This window comes from Rhodnius prolixus, unplaced genomic scaffold (assembly GCF_049639745.1).
Source record: "Rhodnius prolixus isolate KJV_2025 unplaced genomic scaffold, Rpr scaffold_4, whole genome shotgun sequence".
Classification (NCBI taxonomy): domain Eukaryota; kingdom Metazoa; phylum Arthropoda; class Insecta; order Hemiptera; family Reduviidae; genus Rhodnius; species Rhodnius prolixus.
This window is the reverse complement of record NW_027411614.1, coordinates 46837364-46862574: the sequence shown is the minus strand read 5'-3', so window position 1 is coordinate 46862574 and position 25211 is coordinate 46837364. Positions and strand designations below refer to the sequence as shown.

Sequence of the window (25211 nt, the reverse complement as noted above, 5' to 3'; positions counted from 1 at the left end):
CTATTGTACTGAATCTGTTTTCCAATTTTTTATTTCGTTTTTCTGGATAACAATTTTTTCCTAAAACATAGCACACACTTTTGTTTTCATGGTGTACAATGTACTTCTTCTTTTTTTTTCAAAGGTACGGACGATGAGCAACAAGATTACGACTATTTGGGTGCTTGGGGCCCAAGATTTGACAAGCTAGCTGACATGTACGGTCAAGATGGAGAGAGTGATGAAGAAGATGATCAGTAAAAAAGATTTTAAAAAAAACTAATAATAACAAACTAATTTAAAAACACTATTTGTGTGTTTATAATCTAGTCGATCGAACACTGTGTCTATAAAAAAAAAATAACAAACAAAAAAATGAAAGTATTTAAAAGCAAAATAACCATTTGTGCACCAAAAAAAAGAAGTTAATAATAACATCTCTCGTTTAGCCTCGACAACTACCCTTTTCTATCTTAACTTTCTAAAACAAAATGCCTCTCCCCAAACTTATTTATTTGTCTATTTATATACACTTATGTGTAGCAAAAAGAAAAAAATACATTAGTGGATAAATAAATATGATAAATGAATAAAATAGGATGAGAGATGTGAGATCTCCCCACAAAAATGAATTAAAAAAATAAAATAAAAACCAGAGAAAAACCCCCTCCTTTGATTTCTAGAAGTACTATATAATATAGACGTTGTATTCTCTGTAAATAGTATGAATGTAATTGTGGGCATAAATTAATAAATAAAAGTCTTCTTAAAATGATTATAAGGAGCCAATTATTTGTATATAAATGATATTGTAAAACACGGTGCAGAAAAAAATATAGCCTTTAAAAGAAAAAAAAAAGAAAAATTAAACTAAATAAATCACATTCCTTTTTTTATTTGTATTCCCAATCAAAATAAAGATACATTAATCAATAAATTATTGATTCTCTTTTCCTAAAAAAATAAATAATTTATTTGTATTTATTTGATTTATTTTAATTTTTTTTTTTTTTTTGTAGAAATCGTGCCATACAGTGGCGCAGCTACTTGGGCAACAACTCTGTAATTTAGGGGGTAACCTAACTGGTTGGGACCCCCCCCCCAAATTTTTGAAAATTAATAATTTCAATGAAATGCGCGCGCACTCCTCATATTTTTGTTTACCTGTAGCTTTAAATCCTAAAATTTTAAAAATTCATGAAGTGTTTATATTTTTAATTTCGGATCCATTGCATTGCGGTCGAGCTACATTATTTATATGTTTTTTTTTGCTAAAGAATTCTTTAAATTAATGGCCTTGGAATTTGTGATTTCAAGATTTCTTGCTAATAAGGGAGGGGTGGGGTGGAACAACCAAAATAAAAAGCGGGGCCGTTCCCAATCTCATTTCAGTTCCAGTTGATTAGATTGGAAGATGGGAGATCTTATTCCCAATTTAATGTGAGAACCCAAAAAAATGCTGCGCAAAACTATGCGACCTTCTTCTCCTTATTGTAGTTTAAAACTGTAAACAATGAGAGAATCGGCCCAATCCATTTCTTTGCAATCAACTTTCTTTGCCTTGTTTTTTACCACGCTCCTTGGCTAAGTAAAATCGGCATGGGCATTTTAGCCTAATTCCGAATCTACCCTCCACGGCAATCACTTTGGTATCTCACTTGCCAAGTACAGTTCAAAAGCACTTAAAGGACTGAAAAGCAAAGAGTGTGGTGACCGTATTAATCAGAATTTGCTGGACACAGAATACTCACAAGAATACCCACCAACTACGGTTCGAAACTTTTGGGTAGCAGGATTCCTCGCTAAGGAAGTTGCGCAGTCCTAGTTGTGTTAATGTAAAATTCGGGGAGCAAAAAAGGGCAAATAGATTGAAGCTCAATTTAAAACAAAAACTTGCAATAATGTTTAAATCGGGAACAACCATTTTACTTTATTAGGTTTTTTCCTATTTTTTTTCGTGATTCTGCTGCTAGCTACAGATGACGTAAGCGAAATTGAGGGGTGGGAAAGTAGCTCCGTCACTGGTGCCATATATATATATATATATATTTCTTGGGCTACAAAGAGCAAAAAAAAAAAGTATTTTTTTAAAACGCCATGTTTTTCTATTTATTTATTTTATTTTTTGTGAATTCTATTTTGTCTTTGTATTGCCAAAATTTTTATTTGTATAGTGAATTTTAAAAAGTAACTTAATGAATTAAATTAATAAAAATTTTATATTTAATTAAATGTTCCTTAAATCCCCCCCCAAAAAAATTTAAATTGACTAGTTTGTAGCTAGGAAAAGAAGGTGAATTTAGTTTTTTCAACCTTCTCCCACTAGTTGTTAATATTAGCTTTTTTGAATTAAGTTGTAGTAAAAAAAAAAGAGGAAAAAATGCACTGAGTACAATTTAGTAATATTGTAGTTTAAATATAAATATAAATTTGAGAATAAATAACTTTAAAATAAAAAAAATAATAAAAAAATGTACGTGTGCGCTGAACAAAAATTAAATAAAATTCCATCCCCCCAAAAAAAACATTTTTAGTTTTGGGGGCGAAGAAAAAGAAAAAGGACTATGCCAAGATTGATTGGAAAAATAAAAAATCTCAAAAAAAAAAAAAATAAAAAATAAAGATACTGCTCAAAAATAAAAAACAAAAAAAAAAGTTGATTTAAAAAATAAAATATTAATAATTTTGTCCCCCCCCCCTCTTTGTAAAAAACCTTGATCTTTCTTACTGTACTTAGTTTAAATGTGACTACCTTTTCCCTTAATCACTAACCAAACCTTTTTCTAAATTCTACAAAAAATTGTTCTTTTTCACAAAGAGCGACACCAAAAAAATTAAAAAATATAAAATGCAAAAAAAAAATAAATAAATAAATAATAAATTAACTTTATGTGGGCAATTTTTCAGCCTCCGATCATATCGATTTTTTTTGTTTTTATTTTTCAATAAACTCGCATATTTGATTGACATATATTTTCAAAAATAATCACAAATTTAAAATATTTGTAAAAAAAAAAAAAAAAATGATATCCCAGTATGTTGTACAGAAGCAATTAGTTGTTAGAAGATTTGTTTGGTTGAGGAGTCTTGATGGTGTTCTTTTCTTTGGAGGAAATATTTGTGACAAATGATGCGTTCTTGTAAGCTACATAATTGTATAAGTAACAAGCATGTATCTGAACAAAAAGGGGACATTGTCATCATCTGTCTGTAGAACAAACTGCATTTCAGTTTATTTCACTGGGCTGTTGCTGTAGATGTTGCTGAAGTTTCATGTCAGGGTGATATTGATGCTGGCGTTTAGAGGGAAGGGAGATTGGAGAATGTTTGGCATTGATAAGAATAGTTCAAAGTCGGCGGTTTTTCGACCGTCCCTTAAAAAGGTTACAGAATTTCCCAGCCCTATAGTTCTGTCCCCCTCCCCCCCCCCCCCAAAAAAAATATGAAAATTGAAGTTTGTTCCACTAGTAACTAAGTTGCACAATTATTCTTGTGCAGACCGTGGTGAGTGGGGAGGAACCTGTCAGTGATGAATTTTGTACCTGTTTAGGGGGGATGAATAGGCTAACGATGATTTATGCACACAATTTTCTGGTAGCTGCACTTGTTTCACGTTTTGCAATGCCAAAGATCAGAACCCCACCCCACCCACCCACCCATAAAAGATCCTCCATTTCTTAGCAGGTCCCCAGTTCCATGCCAGGCAGTTTAAATTTACATTTCTCTTGTTCCCAAAAATTCCGGATGGATAATATTTTTTGTTTTTGCATAACAACTCAAACTTGTGCCGCTTGAAGGACAAGGACTCTGTAGGACTTGATTAGCCTTGATTAGGGGCCCGTTTTAGTATGAGAAAATGACGATTCTAATTCTAATTCTTAGTTAGCTCAATCTTAGAGCTGGAATAATAAGCCCGGTGGCTTCTATTAGTGTGGTAAAGTTTTTAAATGGATGGTAAAAAGTGTAAAGAGTAGGCTTCATGATCTCTTGAGATGATAGCTCTTAATTTAACTTAGGCTTACTAAGATGTGAATATAACTATATAGAAAACTTGCAGTCTGTGCAGAATGGAGAAAAGCAAAGATAAATCCACTGATTGTAAAATAGTTATTCTTTTTCAAGGCAGATGGATTAGATTGATTCAAGTTTCACTGCTTTCAGTGTAAAGTGCTGTCATCAGACTGGGATACCACCCCCTTAGGGACAAAATAAAAATTCTGAAAAAGTGGCCCCTTTTTTTTGTGGACCACTAAAGGGGAATTCATTCATCTTCTAACGATTCCCCGCCTTATCCCCTTATTAATAATAATATTTTAGGAAAATACAAACCTATTTAATAAGAACGAATTATTTGTCACCAAATATTTGCAGTCAAGTAAAAAGGAAAAACACAATATTAATATAAAACGAAATTTTTGCATTTTAATAATAATAATAATAACAACAAAAGCTCATCTATTTCACGCGAAATATATTATAATACCCGAACAATGTGAGAAAATTAAAAAAAGAAACTATAGTGTTAACTTGTGGTGTTTTTTTTTACTGAAAACCAAAAAATAACATTAAATTATTATTTTATTTTTATTTAAACAGACAAAAAGAATCACAAAAGACACTGCCAATTTTTTGAATTAGAGACAGAAAACTGAGATGAAAATTCCACATATTGGCACTTCGAAAAAACGTAATGTTAACAAAAATAATTATTAATTGACCTAATTTTTAAAATAAAGTAATTAAAAAATAAAGAACTATTAAATTTTCAAATGATTTTTTTCTGTCTCCGTCATCTTTTACCTTTTTCGATTTAATTAATTTATTTATTTATTAAAAAATTAATTATAAGTATTTCCATTATTATACTTATTTTATGTTGAAAGACTAAACCTCAGGATTATTATAATTGTATAATATAATTAAAAAAAGAAAAGAAAAAAAAAAAATATTGTTATTAAACACAATTAATAATAAATATTTGCCATTTACCAATATATTTATAAAAATTTCTCCTCTCCCTAAAAGAAAAAAGACTCACCAAAAGAGAAACAAATGTATGTGTAATTGTGTAAATGTAATTAAAGGCAAAAAAAAAAAAAAAACAATTACACGATGTTCTTTATAATTGTTAATTCCCAGTGTTATTTAACGAAAAAAATAAATGGTTTAATAAGGGAGAGTGTGCTAAGATAAAAAGCAAAAGAAAAATAAATATTTATAGATAATTTATAAATATTTGAATCAAAGACTTTTTTAATTAATAAAAGAATTTTTAGATTTGTATTTGAATGAAAAATTGAAAATTAAAAAAGAAGGGAAAAAATAAAAAAAACTAGTAGGTACTCACTTGTATGTAAAATATTAATATATAAATTAAAAAAAGGCATTTACAATTATTATTTATTTTATTTAAAAATTAATTGATATCAAAATAAAGTCGAAAAGCTAATACGAAATGAATGAATGTTTGTGGAATAAAAGAATACAAATTACTTAATTAATTTGGATGAATAACAAGGAAAAACTTTTCTTAATTTGTGTCTGTTTGTATGTTTTATACTTATATAAATATTTTTTATTTTATTTCAGCTGTGATTCATTCTCTCTAGCTGTATTATAGGTTGATTATGGAAATAAAAATTTAAAAAAAAAAAAAAAATACACATTCATGATGTCTGGGATTTTATTTATTTATTTAGCTACTTACTAGACTACTTGACCGCAGATCCAAACTTGACTTGAATCAAAAACTGACAATTTACAGAAGTGTGGGGCTCAACCAAACCCTAGTAACTCCAAAACGCCTGCAGACACTACAGTCTAAAATTCTGCGGAAAATCCAGAATGCTCCTTACTACATCTCTAATCTTACCATACACACTGACCTAATAAAGTCTGGCTACCGCAAATTTCACAGCCTCCTACAGCTCTCCATCCTAATCCTCTTGTACAACAACTCTCCTCTCCCTCACCTTCTAGACAATCCTTCTCGTCGTTTGAAGCGGCAGTGGCCTAGAGATCTATTGCTGTGATTAAATCATTGTGAAAGAGTTTCACTAGTTGGGTGATTGGCTCTAACCATGACATTACAAGTGAACTGAACCATTAAGATCAAATTTACTTGTTGCAGTTGTAAATATGCAAATAAAGTGAAAAAGAAAGATTTATTTATATGCATTTTATATTCTCTTGCTTTGTCCTTAGCCCTTTATCCCGTGCGCTTACTTGCAACAAATTTCCTAAGAAATTGAACCTCTAGTAAAATATTGTACTCACTTTTTTATGTATGACGTATTATGCTCCCAAATATTTTTTTTTGATCATTTTAGCATTTCATTTCCGCTACGTTATAGAAAAGAAGCTACAGCCAATTCCGTTTTCTCTATACTCTATACCATTGCTTTGCATTAAAAACAATACCGTTATTCAAAGTTGTTTGAATTCTCGTTCAATAAAATTTATTAGAAAAACACAACATACAAAGAAAAAAACGCTTTATAAGCCAAATTCTCAGAGATAGGAAAGTCAAATTTTCTGCAACAAACTGATCAATCTCGAATAGCGGATGGTTGTAAATCCGTAACGGTCAAAAAAATTAAACAAGTATTCTACGAATGAAGGATAGCAATAAATTAAATTATATTATCCATTATTACCAACTACATTTTCATGTGTAACTTTACAAAAAATAACATTATTATTTAAACAAAAAATAATACAAATATCTGCAAACCATTGGTCAGCGCAGTGCTTCCCAACCTTTTTCTGGTCCATGGCACATTAGTCAGATACCAAACAGTAAACGGCACACTGCAACTGAAATGCTCCCATTTCATTTTAAAATGACGTACTATGCTCAACTAGTGCTGTAATAACAAGACTATTACAATCCTACAAAAATACAAGTTTTCGTGGCAGGCTGTAACGTTATTAACAAACCCAATCATTCACCCGTCTATTCCGTTCTCTGTCAATACAATTAACTACATGTATACAGTAGCAATGAATATTATGGCAAAGAAATTCTTTATTTTGATGGCCAAGAAGTGCCCCTGTAATTCATGTAAAAATTAGAAATCCGTAACTACAAAGAAAATGATTAAAAGCCCCTCTAAATGAGATTAAAGTTACAAAAACTTAACAGTCAATAAAGAAGAACGAAAGCTACGACATATTTTACTAATTCACTATCTTGAACCCTCTTGAAGCAAGTTAACTCCAGTCTTCCAGTGGACAAGCTAGATAATGACAAAACTGCATTGCTTTAATTTTTTTATTTAACTAGCCAATTTTTGCGTTAATATTTGTGTTACGTTGTTAATTTTATATTTATCAGAGCAATTGGAAATTAGGGATAGTGCCATCACTAGTGGGTTAGCGTATGTTTATGGCTCTTTGATTCTTACAGCTCATTGTCCGGTATTGTTCGTACAAAACTAGGGAACACTATCCGAATCTGTTTTTTTATTTTTTTATTTTAGTCTAACACAATGATTCCCAAAGTGTGCGCCGCGGCTCCCCGGAGCGCCTCGGTGCCGCGAAATATTCAATTAAACAATTCGGCAATTTTCTTGGAATTTCCAAATCACATTACAATCGTATAAATTTCAAGAATTTAGCAACTTTCGAGTCCGAAAGTTGTTACTGAAACAGTTGAAATTAGCAAGGAAAATAGTTAAGTATCTGTTTTTAATTTTTCGCTGTAAAATGGGTAATCGCTTTTGAAAAGGAAACGTTTTCCAATTTTTCAAGAAATTCAAAAATTTAGAAAAAATCTTAGGTATTATGGGCGCCGTGGAAAAAATCCAATTATTTAGGGAACCGTATACCAAAAAAGATTGGGAACCTCTGGTCTAACAATATATATTCGAATTGTCGAATTGTACTAAACAATCAAAAAAAGAGTATCAGATATTGAGTGTCAAATTAAAGACCCAACAAAATCATATTCACCAGTTTGTGTGCCTAACATCGGGAACAGATAGTCAATAATGTAGATTAAGTGTGAAAACTTTAAAAGATGCAAATTGGCTGTTATTAAAAATAAAGAAAAATCAGCTGTGATTTTTTTTCCATTAATACAGGTTTGTTTTTAAAAATAAACTGCACGTGTTGTCTTGATTATTTTTGTTATTTTCTATATCTAGATAATGGTTAAAATTTAGATTTTTAGTATGTTTATTTTAATCGGCAAATTAATTAGAAAAATGATTGATAACCATGAACGCAAGTAGCCAACTATTTGTGCTTTTTTTAACAATAATTCTACCAAAAAGTGAGTACCACAAACAAATAATTTTTTTTTTATGAAATCACTGTTTTAGGCTAAACAAAGCTGTTCTCCTACTGTTAAAGAAAGAATTTAATGTGAGCATATTTTTTCTTTGTAAAATTTGAGTTGTATTGTAAATGTAAGTGTTAAAGTTCCTGTGTATGAACAATGTTTGTTTAATAACTGTTATTGGGTTTGTGAGGAAGAAATACGAGTAATAGAGAGCCTTAATAGCTTTAATTAATATTAGGAACAACAGGGCTTTAATCTGTCCATAGAACTTCAGGAGAGCTGAAATGAAGGCATTTCTCAAAAGTCTCTGGATAGTAAACTTCATTTAGTGTTAAAAAAAAAAATAGAATTTTAAGGAAACATTGAGAATTGTGAGAGGACTTGGTGTGATTGTTTTTCACCAGATTTAAAATATTGTATTTTATTCCAGGTATACTATTAGAAGAATTACACGAGAAATCTTTTAACAATCTTCATACAACATCACAACCGAACAATATTTATAGAAATTTATTAAAAAGAAAAGTGTATTGTGTTGAACAAAATTTACCAATTAGTTGTTGTACAGGACCTAAACCAACTAAAGATTATTTAATTATAAGAAAAAGTTTTAGTAAAAAGTGTACAATTCCTGATTGTAAAGAAAAATGTGCCTTATTGGCTAAGAAGGTTAGAAAAATTGAGAGAATGAAAACTAAAACTAACAGGCATAAAAAGAAAATTGCCCAGTGTAATTACAGTAACAATAAAGTAGCGCATGAGAAAAATATCAATCGAAGGAAAAACTATAAACAATTTGATTACGATAGTAATAATAATGATCCAAAAGTGAAACTGAAAAGTGCCAGTGAGAAAAGATCATTGAATAACTTAGCACAAAACGATCAACAAGAACAACCACAAAAAACCAACAATTCATCAGAAGTTAGTAATCGACAAAAAGTAGTTGCATTACCTCAGATGAAAGTACTGATCAGAAATGATGATGATTTTGGTGAAGAAAAAGGTAGTACAGAAATTGCTCACACAAAGAACAGTAAAAACAAGAAATATAATGTTCAAGCTAATATTATAAATGGGAATCTTAACAAAGCTATACCAAAATATGTAGAGGAATTTCTGGAAATATGTAAGTCATTGATGGATTCAGGTGGTGAGAGTAACAGCAACAATATTAGCACTTCTGTCGTTAAGTTGATGCCCAATGATTGCCGTTTGGCGAGGAATAAATATGTTCCTGCAGAAACTTCTTCAAAAAATGGAAATACTATTATTACCCTGATAAAAGATGAAGATAATCAACTGAGAAATGGGGCAGAGACTAATTTTGCTGATTTTATTTCATTATTCAAACATCCAAAAATAATAGAATCATTGAAGCCGAACGGAAGCTTTTCTAATAATTCAATCACTAGTAGATCTAGAGAGAGAGATGAACTGCCAATACTTATTTATCCCAGTATGAAGATCCCTTTAAAAGAGATGGAAGCAAATAGCAGCTTTCTTGGAAACCCACATTTGGCTAGAGTTAAAAATTCCTTTAGCGACGATAATAAGGTTAATCAATCAGAAAATAGTTTTGGAACTAGCAATAATATGCCACAGAAAAACATTTATATAGCCGAATATCCATTTACCGGCTGGTCAAATACAGCATCTTCCACAGCAACTCCTTCCGGACAGAATTCAACAGAAACATTTATTGTACAATTTCCAGGAAAAATGTCACTTCTAAGGAATTTCAGCTTTTCCACGTGCATGACCCCATCTTTTTTAAAATTTCCATCAATTTGTGCAAACCGTCCAACCTTATCAGACAATACAGCAACCTGCATTACAACGACTACAGAGTGTTCAACTACTGAGACAAATACCACTACAACTACAGAGATATGTTCCATAGACTCGGCAACTTATCTTCCAACTATAGAGACATGTACCACACCAACTGCAGAATCAACTAATGAGACATGTATCACAACTACTGAACCCTGTACTACTATCACTGAATGTACAACATCGAGCAGAAATTACCCTAACACCAATTTAACAACTAAATATATAACCACGCCACTTACCCTTCCAATCGCCTCTACTAAGAATGTTACAACCTCTAGAAATTTTATTACTAAAACTTCCATGGTAACTTCTTCAAAACTTCCATGGTTGACAAGACTAAAGCCAATGAAGGAAATTTTACGAGCTGATAAAATATCCACCACAGTGTCTACAATCAGTAAAACTGGTGAAGCTACTACACTGGCGAAAAAGAATAAATTGAATTCATTGATGTCATCTTTCTCAAAACTTGCTAGTCGAAGACCATTTATTAAGAAAACCAACAGTAGAACTTCAACTTTTATGCCGAGTATGTTACATAGATTTTAAAAAAAAATCAAATTTATTATACGAGGCCTGTCTAAAAAGTATCCGACCTTTATTTTTCTCTCGCAAAATAAAGACGATAGCGCGGCGCCACTGTACTCAGTAAAGGAAGACACCTTCGTGCGCATGTGAGAATTTTGTCACCGCCTTCCAGTGCGACAGTCGCTGCCTGTGGGTCGCTGAGTGAGATGCTACACAACGTCGGATTACCGATTCTCTCAAAATGACTGAAACATCAAATTTTGTCAAAAGCTTGGTGATTCTCAAAGCGAAACAATTCGTAAGATTCAGCAGGTGTTTGGAGACGAAGCGATGGGTGTAACACAAATTAAGGAGTGGTTCAACCGTTTCAAAAATGGCCGCACATCAGCGAAGAGTGACCAGCGTTCTGGCAGGCCCCAGACTGCTCGGAGTGCAGCCGTTGTTGAGACTGTGCGAAATTTGGTGATCGCAGATTGTCGCTTGATCGTGCGGGAGATTGCCCAAGAGGTTGGAGTTAGTGCAACTTCAAAACGGAGGTCCTTTTTGTTCCGGCGACAACAACTTGGTCACTCTCCGTTGATGTGCGGCCATTTTTGAAGCGGTTGAACCACTCCTTAATTTGTGTTACACCCATCGCTTCGTCTCCAAACACCTGCATGAATCTTACGAATTGTTTCGCTTTGAGAATCACCAAGCTTTTGACAAAGTTTGATGCAGTGCCTTTGCTCAACACGTTCAGTCATCTTGTGAGAATCGGTAATGCGACGAACACGTTGAGTAGCACCTCACTCAGCGACCCACAGACAGGCGGTGACAAAATTTACACATGCGCATGAAGGTGTCTTCCTTTACTGAGTACAGTGGCGCCGCGCTATCGTCTTTATTTTGCGAGGGAAAAATAAAGATCGGATACTTTTTAGACAGACCTCCTATAGTTTGATTTGAATACTTATATTTTGATTGAATAATTTATAGGTGATGATGATGATATAATTCCATTTGATAATTCTACTTCAATCGATGAGTATGTAGATTATCTAAATAAAAAATGTGAAAGCATGCACAGAAAGTACAGAAAAGCAATGTGGGATTTTGAAACTAACATTACACATCAAACGAGAAAAAAGTCTGTGCGTACAAAATTTATTCTTTCTTCACCTTATTTATTTATTTTTTAACAACTTTCATTTTCACCTAAACGATAATTTTATCTTGAATGGTAAGTAGCTACCATTCTAACTTTTAAGCACATTGTAATGGATTGTTTCAAGAAACTGGCAAAAAACATAAAATTTTATTCTGTAAAATCTCATTTTTGGATTAATAGAGGATTTTCTTATATGTGGAAAGTCTAACTATATTCCTTGATATCAATATAAGTTGCGGAAAAGGCATTTTAGACGGGGCAATTTAGAGGCAATATTAAAGTTGCACTTGCTTAAAGACCCTGCCAAAAGTCAATTTTTGTAGTATGCACAAAGTTTAAAGACGTGGACCATTTTTATAGATATATATATATAATATATAAAACTGGAAAATTGCTTGAGTAAAGTCGCTTTCCGGCTGAGAAAACTTCCTGGCCACTTCAGTTCACACAAACACGGTCATCTGTGTGTGTATTTTCTCAAATCTACAAATATTTCCAGTAAAAACTAAATTTCCAGAATGTTTACGATTGCAGTGCTTCTTTTCACTAGGAGTAAGCCAAAATAATGAGAGGTATTTAAAAGATTTGAATATCCTCTGTCAGTAATTCAAATCTTATTGCTAGAGTTCATCGTAAATTTTAAAAGTAAGCAACATTGTGAAACACTTTCTTTTAGCTTGAAGCCGCAAAGAGGTCTCCAAATTCAGCCAGGCTATCTTGAGATTTTCTCTTCAAAATTGCTGCTACAAGTTTCTGGTGATGGAATGTTTGTGTTACTAGAGTACAGCAAGTGTATCTCATTTCCCGAAGTCGGCACTGCATTGAGACACCTCTAGTTGCCAGTGTTTCTTAGAAGTTGACTTAAATTTTAAAAGATAAAAAATAATTTTTAAAAAAATTATTGCAGATACTAATGATTTTTATTTCTCATATTGAACCAGTATAATATTATGGAAAACGAACACTCTAAATTTTAAGTATTTCTTTGCTTCGAGGGACCCTCGAACTTGATGTGCCTTTGAATTGGATTACGTTAAAAGAAAAAGCTCCATGTTCTATTTTATTTTAATTAGATTATAATTTATTAGCTTGTACAAATCAATTAAATACAATATTAAAGATATTTCATTTCCACAGATGGTAACATCGTTAGAAATGACGCAATTTCAAAAGAACCTCAACGCAGCTTTACAACCTTTGAAATCCTTGCAAATAAATGATGCAAACTTGGAAAGACAAATCAAACTACTTTACCTGCCGGGAATGGCTTCATTGCCTGACTTTAAAATTACTGAGGTAATAATAATGAAGTAATCATTCATTTTATAACGTTTATTTTTCCAAAAATTATTATCGTTATTATTTTTTGTTTTAAGTTTGAACAAGTTCTTTACGCTATGACCACTATTTACAACGCTGCAGCTGTAAGTGAATGGCAAAACCCATCAATGAAAGTTTCCTTTGATCCAGGTATGGCCTAACGTATTATTATTATTATTTTGTAACCTCCCCGTCAAAGTTGGATGTACGAGGGGTACCCAAAAAAAACCGGAATTATTTTTTAAAAGCTATTTATTTACAAATTTTTTACAGAACAACCTTATCCCCTTCAAAATACTCTCCATTACAACTAATACATTTGTCCCACCGGTGCTTCCACTGTTCGAAACATTTTTCGTAGTCATCTTTAGAAATGGCTGACAGCTCCTTCTTCGTTTTTTTCTTGACCTCTTCAATGTTGTCAAATCAGTGACCTTTCATGCCCTTTTTCATGCGTGGAAATAAGAAAAAGTCGCACGGAGCCAGGTCAGGCGAGTAGGGTGCGTGGGGCAGCGGAAACATGCCATTTTTAGCCAAAAACTGTGTAACAGAGATGGCTGTGTGTGCAGGTGCATTGTCGTGGTGGAAGAACCAGTCTGCTGTTTGCCACAAATCGGGTCTTTTTTGGCGAACACTATTGCGCAATCTTTTCAAAACTTCCAAATACAAGGTTTGATTGACGGTCTGACCTGGGGGGACAAACTCTGAATGGACTACGCCTTTGGCATCAAAAAAGCAAATCAGCATTGTTTTGATGTTTGACTTGACTTGACGACATTTTTTTGGTCGGGGTGAAGATGACGTCTTCCATTGGATCGACTGTTGCTTTGTTTCTGGGTCATAACCATAGCACCATGGCTCATCACCAGTAATGACCTTTGACAGAAAGTCTGGATCAGTTTCAAGCTGTTGTTTCAAAGCACGACATGTTTCAACTCGATGTTCTTTTTGATTGTCAGTCAGAACTCGAGGAACAAACTTGGCAGCAACCCTTTTCATCCCCAAATCTTCCGTTAAAATTCGCTGAACCGAGCTCCAAGATAACCCACTACTCTCTGACAGTTGATCAATTGTCTGTCGACGGTCTGTGAACACCAGCTCTCGAATTTTTTCAACATTTTCGTCGATTCGGGCAGTTGATGGACGTCCAGAACGAGGTTTGTCATCAATCGACATGTCGCCATTTTTAAACCGAGTAAACCACTCGTATACTTGAGTTTTTCCCATAGCGTCATCTTTGTAAGCTGTTTTCAACATTAAAACACTTTCAGCAGCATTTTTGCCGAGTAGAAAACAAAATTTCAGAGCTGCACGTTGCTCACTTAAACTTGCCATCATAAAAAACGAAAAAAGAACAAAACAGCGCTGGTAAAAACAATCACTGCAGATGAACAGAACAAGCCAGGCAGACAACACAGGCAGGACTGAACTGGCAAGGAATTGCGGTATACACGTCTAGCGGCAGAAATGCGTACTACATAAGCTCCATGCGCGGCAACGCAATTCCGGTTATTTTTGGGTACCCCCTCGTACTAGTGGTTTCTATTAAGCTTTGTAACTCTTTCGCAGATAGTTCACTTCGGGCTCAGTGAATGTTTGTTTTGTCGAGTGGGATAGACTTGTTTATCGTAAGCTCAAAAAATGTTTATTGTTAGTGAACATATAATGTGATTTCAGTTTACTAATTTAAATCTCAAATATTTGTCGGATAAATAAAGAAAAGTGAAATTAAAATTGCTTGTAAATATTTTAAAAAAAGTTATAACAAGAAATTCAGTTAGTGGTTCGTGGAGGCGATCGTAACACAGCGCATGCTTAGCAATGGAATGGATAAGCGAGTTTGTTTTCAGACAAAACCAAAGTTTCTGTGTTTTATATTGAAACTATTTAAAGTCTTTATTTAAGTTTTGTGACTGATTTTGCTCAGTCAAATATTCAACGTAAAATAAGCACATTTTCTTACTTACTGTGTGTAGTGATTGTAACTAGAATGGCGAAAAGTCGTGATCCGGACGAACTTAAATACTATTGGCTGGAATGGAGGAAAGCAACTGGTAAACGTATTCGCAGTCTTTACGAGCAATATGTTGAATTGATGGACATGACGGCTGTTAGCAATGGTAATTGAAGATTTTTTCTTTTAAATTTTTTGATCTCAGTTAAAATCAAGTATATTACAATAATCAGATATAATTTTAAGGTTTTGCGGATGCTGGGGAAATGTGGACAAGAAGATACGAAACAGAAGATTTCATGCAGCTGTTGGGCTCACATTGGGAAGATATGAGACCTTTGTATAATGAACTGCATGCTTATGTTAGACACGGTCTACATCAGAACTATGGAGAAATCAATCTTGCTAAAGATACAGGAACCATTCCTGTTCATCTTACAGGTAAAAATATTATTATTATTATTATTTCATTTTGCTAAATATCAAGTATAAAGAGAATTGCTGGACCATTTTACTTTATTTGATTTAGGCTGATAAACACTTTCAGACAGATCAGTTTGTAAATACCAGATTTTTGCGTTTAAGGTCCCCTCAAACTGTATTTTAAGTCTCGAAATCTAAAATCTGAGGATGAAGAAAAGTTTCAGTTTAAAATTAAAATAAAATATTTTATTTCGTCAAATGTTAATCTGAATGTTAATCAATCGTCTAGACTGTGGAAATTTTAGTACGAGATGCATATTTAAAAGAAAAATGTTCTCAAATAAACTAGGTCTTAAATTTTAGTTTAAATGATACATACTAAAAAAAAAAGTTGTGACCTTATTTCAATTTTTTGTCGATTCGTAAAGATTTAAGTTGGGAACATAATGATAATAGAGCTTACGGAGTTTATGGTGAACCTAATTCTTGCCTACTCTTCCAGGAGATTTATGGGGTGAAGACTGGAGGAATTTGTATCGAATTTTGGCTCCCTATCATGAAGACTATAATTACATGGAGATGGATCTTATGGAAAAGGTAAACACAGCTTACGGTTTATATTCAGTGATCTGTACGGGTGTCATAGGTTGAATTCTACAAGGTTGCCAGAAAGTCTTCGAGACACAGAGAACCAGAGAGTGGCGTTCACTCGTTTTAAGGCATCCTCTCCGCTACTATATCTGTAAAACCAGACTTGGGATTTTGATGAAAGGGAGATGGTTTCGGTGGCAAGGTAATTTCTTCAAGTGAAGTGTACGCTGGAGGCCTCTCCTGTACATAGACGAATTCCAGCAACCTATTCACGTCAGTATTTCTAAGCGATCCCACATTGAACAGACTGCATTAGAGTAGATGGCCTGTAAACAATAAAACGCCTGCCTGCCCAAGAAGATGGTCGACTCTGCAATTAATTATTCATTCCCCTTATTATGAGCTCAGAAATGATATTGTTAGGCTGGGATGTCCGCAGGGTCCTCGATATCTACAGAAATTACTAATCTACTTTTCTCTACAAGCTTGGAAGTGAGAAATATTGCAAAGGTTTTTCTTTAAAAAAAATAGATAGTCACGTAGAATTACATCCTCTTATGCCCAGTAAGCTGCACGCCGAATTGGTCTGTAAACAACCTTCTTATAACCCCAGTGATTGCTGTGAAAAAAATAATTATTATTATTCAGAATTACAAAAGATCCATCTTCTAGTCAGATATTTCGATTTGGAACAAAGTATTCCCAATTCAGACTTTATGATATTCCTGCCAACTATAAATTGTTTTCTGTAGTTTGCCATCTTAATTGAATTTACCCAGGTTTCGTACCATTTTTAGTTAAATGTTAAAATGATCATTTTATCAATAAGCAAAATTTTAGCCCCTTAGTGCCTTAAAAACGCCCTTCAAAATTTATCATTTGAAAGAACCTCTTTTACAGCTTCCCCTTAAATTTCCTCCTAACAAAACGTCCTTTACTCTTTAGTTTCTCAATCTAAACGGTAGACTTGCACGTTTTTTTATATATTTTTTTTTTTCAAACAGATCATCAAAAATGCGTTTTCAGTTTTAGTGATTGTTAAGCAAATATCTCCGTATCTTCAAAAAAAAAAAACTATCCTGTAATAAAAAACTCATTGAACAGAAAATTTAATTTATCAGGAAAAAGATCCGCCAGTTCTGTTGCCCTCATTGAATAATCTAGTACCAGCTTCTATCAGAACAGGAAATAGAAAAGTAAGTGAGATGTATTTCTAGATAAAGCACGATAGAGAAATCACTGACAAATATAATTTCTATGTTTTTCTAGAGGTATGCTGTAAAAAAAATGGTGATTGAAGCGGAGAAGATGTTTCATTCTTTAGGTTTTCCAAAACTGCATTCGTCATTTTGGATTAATTCTATGTTTGTCAAGTCAAATATCAGCGAAATGTCATGTCAGCCTTCTGTCTGGGATATGTTAAAACCAAATGATTACAGGTTAATCAATTGTCTAAATCTATTTTAGCTGTAATTATTTTAATTCACTTAAAAAGAAAAAAAAAGCAATATCATGTACGTGCACGATCGAGAAATTTGCACGATGCTCCAGTGTTGCATATTTATAACCAAATAAATTATATTATAAACTTCGTGTGAACTCACACATCTCGATTAGTACTGTAGTAAGTTAGTTCGCTTTAATAGTATGTGAAAAAAGTATGATGCAGTTGTAGGAAGGTGTCGTTAAACTCCTCTAGAACCACACTGAATCAACATTTCCGCATAAAAAAAATTCAAATTGTTATATCTACCCCAAATTTTGTGTCCAAGTTCAAATAAAACCCTTTGGCAACTGCCTAGAAAATTACTGCTACCCTAGAAATCGCAATTCCGATGAGCTGATATTGTTCCAACTTCGGATTTTTGTTGGATGTTCAAGTTGAAGTTGGACACATCATTCAAGTGTTGTAGCAGTACAATAACCTTAAACAGTACCCTGGAGGAAAGCATAACTTTAACCCTCTCTAAGAAGCCCATTTAAATTGTGCTTTCTGATTAGTGATGCATGCATTAGTTGTACAAAAACTACTTTAAAGAAATTTGGGAACGTCTTTTAATTAAATATGCCAAAACAAATTATCTAAATGATAACTCAGTATTATAAATCTGCTAGATTGCCGTAATTGTTATTGTGTTCACAGAATGAAAATTTGTGGTAAATCAACTGTGGATGATTTCTTTAAAGTTCATGAAATGTTGGCCAAAATTGAATACTTCATGCAATATCAAAATCTCTCTTTTCCATTTAAGGAAGCTGCCAACCCGAGTGAGTAAATGAGAATTTTTCTTTGTATTTTTATAAAAGTTTCTGTAATAGTGCGTAGGGTTATTCAACCAAAATATTATAGCTTTAAAAAAAATCATTCTTTTAAATGAAAATATAAGTAAATTTAATAAATTTAAACAGGTTTTAGCGATGCAATTGCAGGAGCCGTTGCACTCTCAGTAAAATCACGTCGGCATTTAGAGATGATTAACGTGATACCCAAACAGAAAAGAGTCAAAGAAGCTGATACTAATTTCTTGTTAAGAATGGCCCTTGAAAAGGTGGCTTCCTTGCCATACTCTTATATAATCGATCTCTGGAGGCACAGGGTGTTCCAAGGAGAAATCTTAAGTTTGGAATATAATAAAAAATGGTGGGAACTAAGGTAATTATTAATTTAAAAACAAGTTGAACTATATAAAATCTGTCATACCTAGGTGATTTCCGTTTATTAAGGGAATATTTAGACGTAAGGAGAGAAATAGAATAATTTCACTTTTTTGGAAAGCATAAATAATTATTTTGTCCTTTGATTCACATAATCCTTTTTAGGAACAAAAGTAGTTCTCTTTATGAGTTAGGCCCAATTGGCAACATTAATATTTGTAGGTAATTTTAATAAACTTAATTTTATCGTAGCATTTGAATTCAACAGAAATCAGAAAAAGAAACAACTCTCTGTGCCTTGATGATCACTCTTCATACTTCCTGTTTTCAATTACCGACAAATTCCTTAATTTCAATTCAAAACGATATTTTTTAAAACTAAATCAGCTCAGATTAAATTCTATTTGGTTGCTCTATCATCAGTATAAGAAAAGAAATGTGATTGTATCACAGAGGGGACAGAGGTAATAATCGAAGAGAAAAGAGAATTTAATTTAAAATTTCTCATTTCAAAGAAAAAAAAAGAACCGCTTACTGAGAGAAAACGTGGACAGCAAAGGCGGAAAGTCGGAAGACTAAGAGCGAAAGTTGGATGCACAAATGGATTTAAATCAACAGTCAGCTGTTAAGTAGTCATGGTCATTAACGATAGGCCTCAGGAAGAAAATAAATATAGAAGTAATTCTCAGAGAGTAGACCACCACAGTGCCTTGCGAAACCAAATAAAAAAAGGCAATACTAGAATTTCGAAGAAGTACTTACCAGTTACTCGTATAAGAGAAATATGTACTTGAAGCAATAGAAGAATCATCAGAACAAGGTTGCGACTGAGAAAGTAGTAGTAGAATATGGAGGAACCAAAGAGGCGGAAATTTTTAAGAGGCTTGACGGAAATATTCTGAACGGAAAAGATTCTTCTGCGGAAATAAAGAGAAATCTTTCGGATACATTAAGAGCTGAATATGGATCATTCTACCAGATCGATGATTTGATTTAACTTGAACTTAACCTAATTTTTCATTAACTGTACTTAAATAAGTTTTAATTAACATATTTTTCACTCATAAATAATTTAAATTTTGCCATATTTATTCAAAATATTTTTCTTGATTCATTTTGTAGATAATTTATACCCAAAACCTTTTTAATTATTTTCTCATTATATTCATAATTTTTAGGACCCAATATCAAGGTGTTTCGCCTCCAGTTGAAAGATCTGAGGATGATTTCGACATTGGATGTAAACTTGAAGTTGCTGCAAGCAAACCTTATATCAAGTAATCATGTTTTTCTTAGATATGAATTCACATACTTCGTAAACAAAGTCATTTCTTATTCAAATGTTTCCTTAATCTTCAAGTCTTTATTTACTTAACCAGTTAAGCGCGGAATTTAGTTTTAAAAACCTCCCAGAGTGTGCGGAATTAAAATCAGACAATGACGTGTATACACTTCGAACGCAGGGCAAAACAACCAAAAGTTTACAATAGTCGTAATAGTCACTGCAAGCGACTTTTTCTGCAATCTCTCTGGGGCTTGAGATTACCAGAGCATTCTGTGCTCATTCCAAAATCTTGCACCGCTTCACGTATGCATTGCTCTAGTTAACTAGGGACACAATAACTTTTACAAGGAAGAAAAGAGCTTTGAATTCTGTGCTAAATGAAATCATGCTCGTACTGAGGTCTGAACCTCTACCTAAGGTAAAAACGGCATTGCGCAAGGGTTGAGAGCTTCTTCTTGTGTTCGTGATTCCCAATCTCTAATGCGGAGACCAAACATGTACCAACCACTTATCATTTGGTTGACTCCCACCGCAGTTCCATTGGTAAAGATAAAGGAAACATCCCACCAAATAATATTCTTATTTTATTTTATTAAAATTTCGAGTTCTTATAGTTAATGGCAATTTTATATTTTTCACAACGAGTATACAAGTCGAACGCACTTAACTGGTTAAAGTTAGCATTAAAGCTTTAAGTAAGTAAACCAGAAGTGTAAATGATATGTGTAGAAGCCGCATCAATCAACTGCTATTTAAAAACATTCATTTTGGCTCTTAGAATACGAGCGGAGAACCTAATTTTTCAAATGAATCTTGTTTCGTTCCAAATCTGTTTAGGAAAAGAGAACAACTATTAGAGGTGTCGGCTAGCCGGTTGTTGTAACTCCTTTTAAACACTATAAATTTTACTTTTTAAAGCCCTCAAACAAATCATTGATACACAATCAATTTCTTCAAAATTTCTACATCAGTAATTATTCTGGGTTTTGCAATATTGTACTACCCCAAAATTTGACTGCAATAATCAAAGCCCGACATCGCTAAGTGGAGAAGGGGGTGGGCGGCTTACAGGACACAAATCGCGAAGAGAAAGAAGAAATAAGGAAAGAAATTAATTTTTAAAAAAAGCCGACAATTGTTGAGCGCCACTCTGTTAAAGATAATGCAAGATGAAGTGGTGTTAACAGCGAACCACCAATTAAAAAAAATAAAATAAACAAATCAGAAAAATAACAAACAGGAACATACAAAAGAACAATAAAAGTAAATATCAGAAAAACAGAACGCACTATTTATTTATAACTAAATTGACATGTATACAAAGAAAAGTAAACAAACGAACAAGAAAAGTGTAAAATGAACCAAAAAATGAGGCAGCAAATGAGAGGCAATGAGGCAGTCTCCTTAAAATAGGTATAAAAATACAAATACAACTTACTGAACTAAACAACAAGGTCACTCATTTAAATATTGGCCAACATTAAAAAAAAAATTAGTCTCACAGGTGCTGTTTTCGCAGTTTTCCGCTTGCCGCAGGCCAAAATAACAGTAACTTCCGGTCGTCCACGATGTTGTAGGCATTAACCCTATATCCCCGAGTGGTGGCCTATCTGGGAAACTCCTCCAAGCAGGGTAGTTCTGGTTTCGCCTATTTTCCTTACAAGGAAGTTTTTTTTAGTAAAAAAAATCCGGAATCAACCGTACGTGGCACGTCCGTTTCTCTAGAGGGATACTTCAACACTCCCTGCCGTCTATCCCCTCTCTCTGTCGCCGCACCCACCAGTTCCTGTTTCAAAATTTAATTTTCCTCCACTAAACTAAGGGGTTTCCGGCCGTTCTTCCAGCCTATACTTTATATTAACTAAACAAAATAAATTATCTATATTTCCCGAACTATATTCGGGTAATAATTGATAGCAAAATAAGTTATAATTGGTTAAGGAGAGGAGATAAAAAAAAAATCCATTATGTTTAAAAGATTATTTTGGCTATATTTGGTGTCTGGGTTTCTTTTCTTGAAAGATGGTAGCCTGTAATGTATGATAATGAGCTAAAGTTTGTCTACGGAGGTAATCTCCAGTGTGGGTTTTGTAAGACTGGGATAAAACAGGCTCAGGATCGCTGAGCTCCTGTAGAAATAGCTATCCTACTCCTTCCTCTTCACAGGAGCTAAATATACAAATCACTAGCTAATTGTTTCCAAGTATAAATATTATTTCAGATATTTCCTGAGCACTCTGATGGAATTTCAGATACATGAAGCTTTATGTGAACAAGCCGGACATAAAGGTGATTTATATAATTGTGATATTACAAGTAGCGCAAAAGCTGGGAAAAAGCTGAGGTAATTAATTTAGCTTGAAGTGGAAAAAGAAATGATAAAAGTAAATGGTAAATAAAGACTGCCAAACACGACGGGCATTTGCACACATCCTTCCTTTATTTGATTGACGATTTGATATTTTGTCGTTGATTGCAGCTATTATTTTGTGCTCTCTCTTTTCTTTTATTTGTTACTAAATTAAATGAACAGCTGATATTCTGAATTTGAAGAAAATGACTCGAACGAAAATGCAAGTAGTCTCCCCAGTTTTACGCGAACTTTTCGAACATCAGAAACTATGGGAATTGAAGTAAGAAAAAATCGTATTATAGCATTCACACCTGATCGTGTCATGCAATGTAATCCTTTTATAATATGACTAAATTAAATTAAGCAGTAGCCTAAACGTTTACTAATAAAGAATTCACTGATTTTGCAGTCTATAAGTAATTGAAAAATCGCAGCAGGTTGCTCAGCCAAAAGAAAGCGAAGCAGTTGAGCAACTTGTTGCGAACCGTTGGTGGTTGTTAACATTAAAACAGCGGACCCACCTATTTTATTAGAAGTTCATTTCTCTGAGATGGTCGCAAAGGTGTTTGCTGCTATTTAGTGCAGTCTTTACTTACAATTTCTAAAATATTAATTTTAAAAAAAGACGATTTTTATTTTAACTTTATTACTTCTGTGGCTTGGTGCAAGAAGTGCCAATGTCAGATTTTGGCAAAAATTAGTAAAAAATCTGTTTTGATATGTTAACCATCAGAATATTTCTTGCAAGGAATGCCAAAGTCAATTTCAAAGTAGTAAATGAGTTATACTAAAACTTACTAGTGCCAATGTCAAAATTTAGCATCAATATTTCCCCCCCTCCAGGTAAACCAAAGAGGACGTACACTCGTAATCCTTTTTTGTACATTGGCACTTCTTGCCCCAAGCCACAGGTTTATACTACTGAAAAAAACCAAGCCAAAATTTAAACTTGATAATTTTCTAGAAAAGTGATGTCTATGGGTGCATCCCAGCACTGGCGAGTAGCAATGAAAGAACTAACCGGCGAAAGGAGAATCGAAAGTGGTCCTATGCTTAGATATTTCCGTCCTCTGTTCAAATGGCTTAAACAGAGAAACACTGAAGAAGGACAACATCCTGGATGGGATACTGGGTAAAAGGAAATGAAAGGTTGGTGCTGACTTCAAAAAAAAAAAATATTTGAGATGTATAACTCAAATGATTTCGTCTTTTTTTGCAACAAATTACCCAATAGGCTTACTTAATACTTAATCGGCTTCCCTCTCGTGCATTTCATTTAGCAGGATTATTCTGGATCGCGTTTACAAGCAAATCAGTATTCCACAAGGGACATCGTTTTTAGTAATTTTCCAGGAATATCAAAAAATCGCAAGAATCGAGTAAAGAGGCATTTCTGTTGAGCATATTTTTCCCGACAGATTTTATGCCCAATATTTTATTTACAATTGACCTCACAAGGACCAATTTATAAAAAATACTTTTGTAGTATTTGGTGTCTTCAATACAGATACATCTCCTGTAAGCACTTTTTTGAGAATGCGCGTATCCTAAAAATTAGTAAGAAAAAGAAAGCATTACTTTCTCAACGAAACGCTCCAATCTTCAACGAATTCAATCTCTTCAGTCTAAAATTCTACGCACTATTTTTAACGCTCCATTTTACGTTTCAAATCTAACCATCCACACAGACCTGGAAATTCCTGGTTTGTAGGTCCAGGTTGCACGAACTCGCTATAAAAGTTTTCATCCAGAACTTGCACTCTCATTCTACAATCCTCTTGTCCGCGCCATTTATCATCTCATCACCTTCCAGATCATCCTCCCAGACGACTAAAACGCCAGTGGCCTCGCGATTTTCTCTCTTCTGAGGAGAGTAACTAATCCTAGAGATGACTTAGGGAGTGTTATCACTGGGTAACTTCTCCCCTCAATTAGTGAGTTTGTAGTGGTATCAGCTATTGTCATTGTTACTAATAGTGTATCTAACGCTGGTGTAACTTAACAAATAAATAAATAAATTAAAAAAAAAAATCCTGTGCTAATTTTCTCTTTTTCCATACAATAGATCATCTCCTACATTTTGAATTAATGCTGAGTAGTGCTCAAATTTCCAAGAAATTAGCATTCCAATTAATGATGTTGCTGGAAGCAAGTTGTGCCTTCCCATCTGGACATGAAGTTAACCTAGAACCGAAGTACGATGAACTTTTAAGAGGGTAAGATATACTTCACATCATTCTGTAGCATTCTGTCTAGAGACATTGAGCATCTTCTTGACAAAAGTGACTTTTTCTTTGTCTTTTCCATTATTTACACATTTGTTTCAAGAATATTTTTCATTTTCAGAGTCTAAAGGGATAACGCCAAAGCAAACCTTATTCTCCGGTGAAAGATACTTTCTACGCCAATCGCTTTAAACGAAACTTCATGATTAAGCAATGGCAAATATGTGAAAATAACAGATTGTTGAACTCATTAAATGAGAATTTATTTCGATAAAAATAAATTTTTGAGAGATAATAATAAAAAAACAACAAAAAGAAACAGTAAACAAAACCTACTAATAAATAGTTCTGTTTTTATTGATAAAATTTGTATACTTAGAAGAGAAAATAAAAATGGATGCTGTTTAATTTAAAAGAAAAATCAGGAAAGAAAATATATCAATAAACTGGTCACATTTTAAATTCAACTTTACCATGTTTACAACTTTCTGTTAGTTATTCTGTTTATTTGTTCTTATGTAAAGAAAAAAAAAGTATTTAAATGTGATTTTGAGTTAAGTCTTTATTTTGTCTGACTGCGACTAGATTTAAAAATAACGGAATGTGTGTTTAAAATAGCTCTGGATCA

The 25211-nt window shown here is 33.2% G+C and overlaps 2 protein-coding genes across 10 annotated transcripts in view; both read left to right on the top strand.

Annotated features, from left to right (window-relative positions):
* Nucleotides 1–5638, top strand: part of CadN (neural cadherin) — a 1042724-nt gene extending 1037086 nt beyond the window's left edge. For all 7 annotated transcript variants that reach the window (XM_074131811.1, XM_074131810.1, XM_074131807.1 and 4 more), the window contains one exon: nt 125–5638. In XM_074131811.1, coding sequence (XP_073987912.1) covers nt 125–240 — 116 coding nt within the window. In that variant the 3' untranslated portion in view covers nt 241–5638. The remainder of the gene's footprint in view (nt 1–124) is intronic.
* Nucleotides 5639–8068: 2430 nt separating this feature from the next.
* On the top strand, nt 8069–25004 carry LOC141456134 (uncharacterized). 3 transcript variants are annotated; one of them, XM_074131820.1, is made up of 17 exons: nt 8070–8254; nt 8694–10631; nt 11606–11760; nt 12915–13073; nt 13154–13247; nt 15074–15217; nt 15298–15492; nt 15977–16071; nt 17187–17261; nt 17335–17504; nt 18209–18333; nt 18475–18718; nt 19899–19997; nt 22227–22349; nt 23323–23507; nt 24424–24574; nt 24705–25004. In XM_074131820.1, exons 1-15 carry the CDS (start codon nt 8200–8202, stop codon nt 23492–23494), a joined length of 3843 nt encoding a protein of 1280 aa, XP_073987921.1. In that variant the 5' UTR covers nt 8070–8199; the 3' UTR covers nt 23495–23507; nt 24424–24574; nt 24705–25004. The 3 variants fall into 3 exon arrangements, with proteins under 3 accessions (XP_073987923.1, XP_073987921.1, XP_073987922.1); XM_074131821.1 differs by lacking the exon at nt 17187–17261 and having other exon boundaries at nt 8071–8254; XM_074131822.1 differs by lacking the exons at nt 24424–24574; nt 24705–25004 and having other exon boundaries at nt 8069–8254; nt 22258–22349; nt 23323–23462.
* Nucleotides 25005–25211: the final 207 nt, after the last annotated feature.

Bases quoted from the DNA above. Each gene is read 5' to 3' on its own strand.
- LOC141456134 (XM_074131820.1), top strand. From the start codon at position 8,200: ATGAACGCAAGTAGCCAACTATTTGTGCTTTTTTTAACAATAATTCTA. The intron at 15,218-15,297 runs GTAATTGAAGAT...TATAATTTTAAG, and splicing joins CATGACGGCTGTTAGCAATG to GTTTTGCGGATGCTGGGGAA. The intron at 17,262-17,334 runs GTAAGTGAGATG...ATGTTTTTCTAG, and splicing joins TCAGAACAGGAAATAGAAAA to AGGTATGCTGTAAAAAAAAT.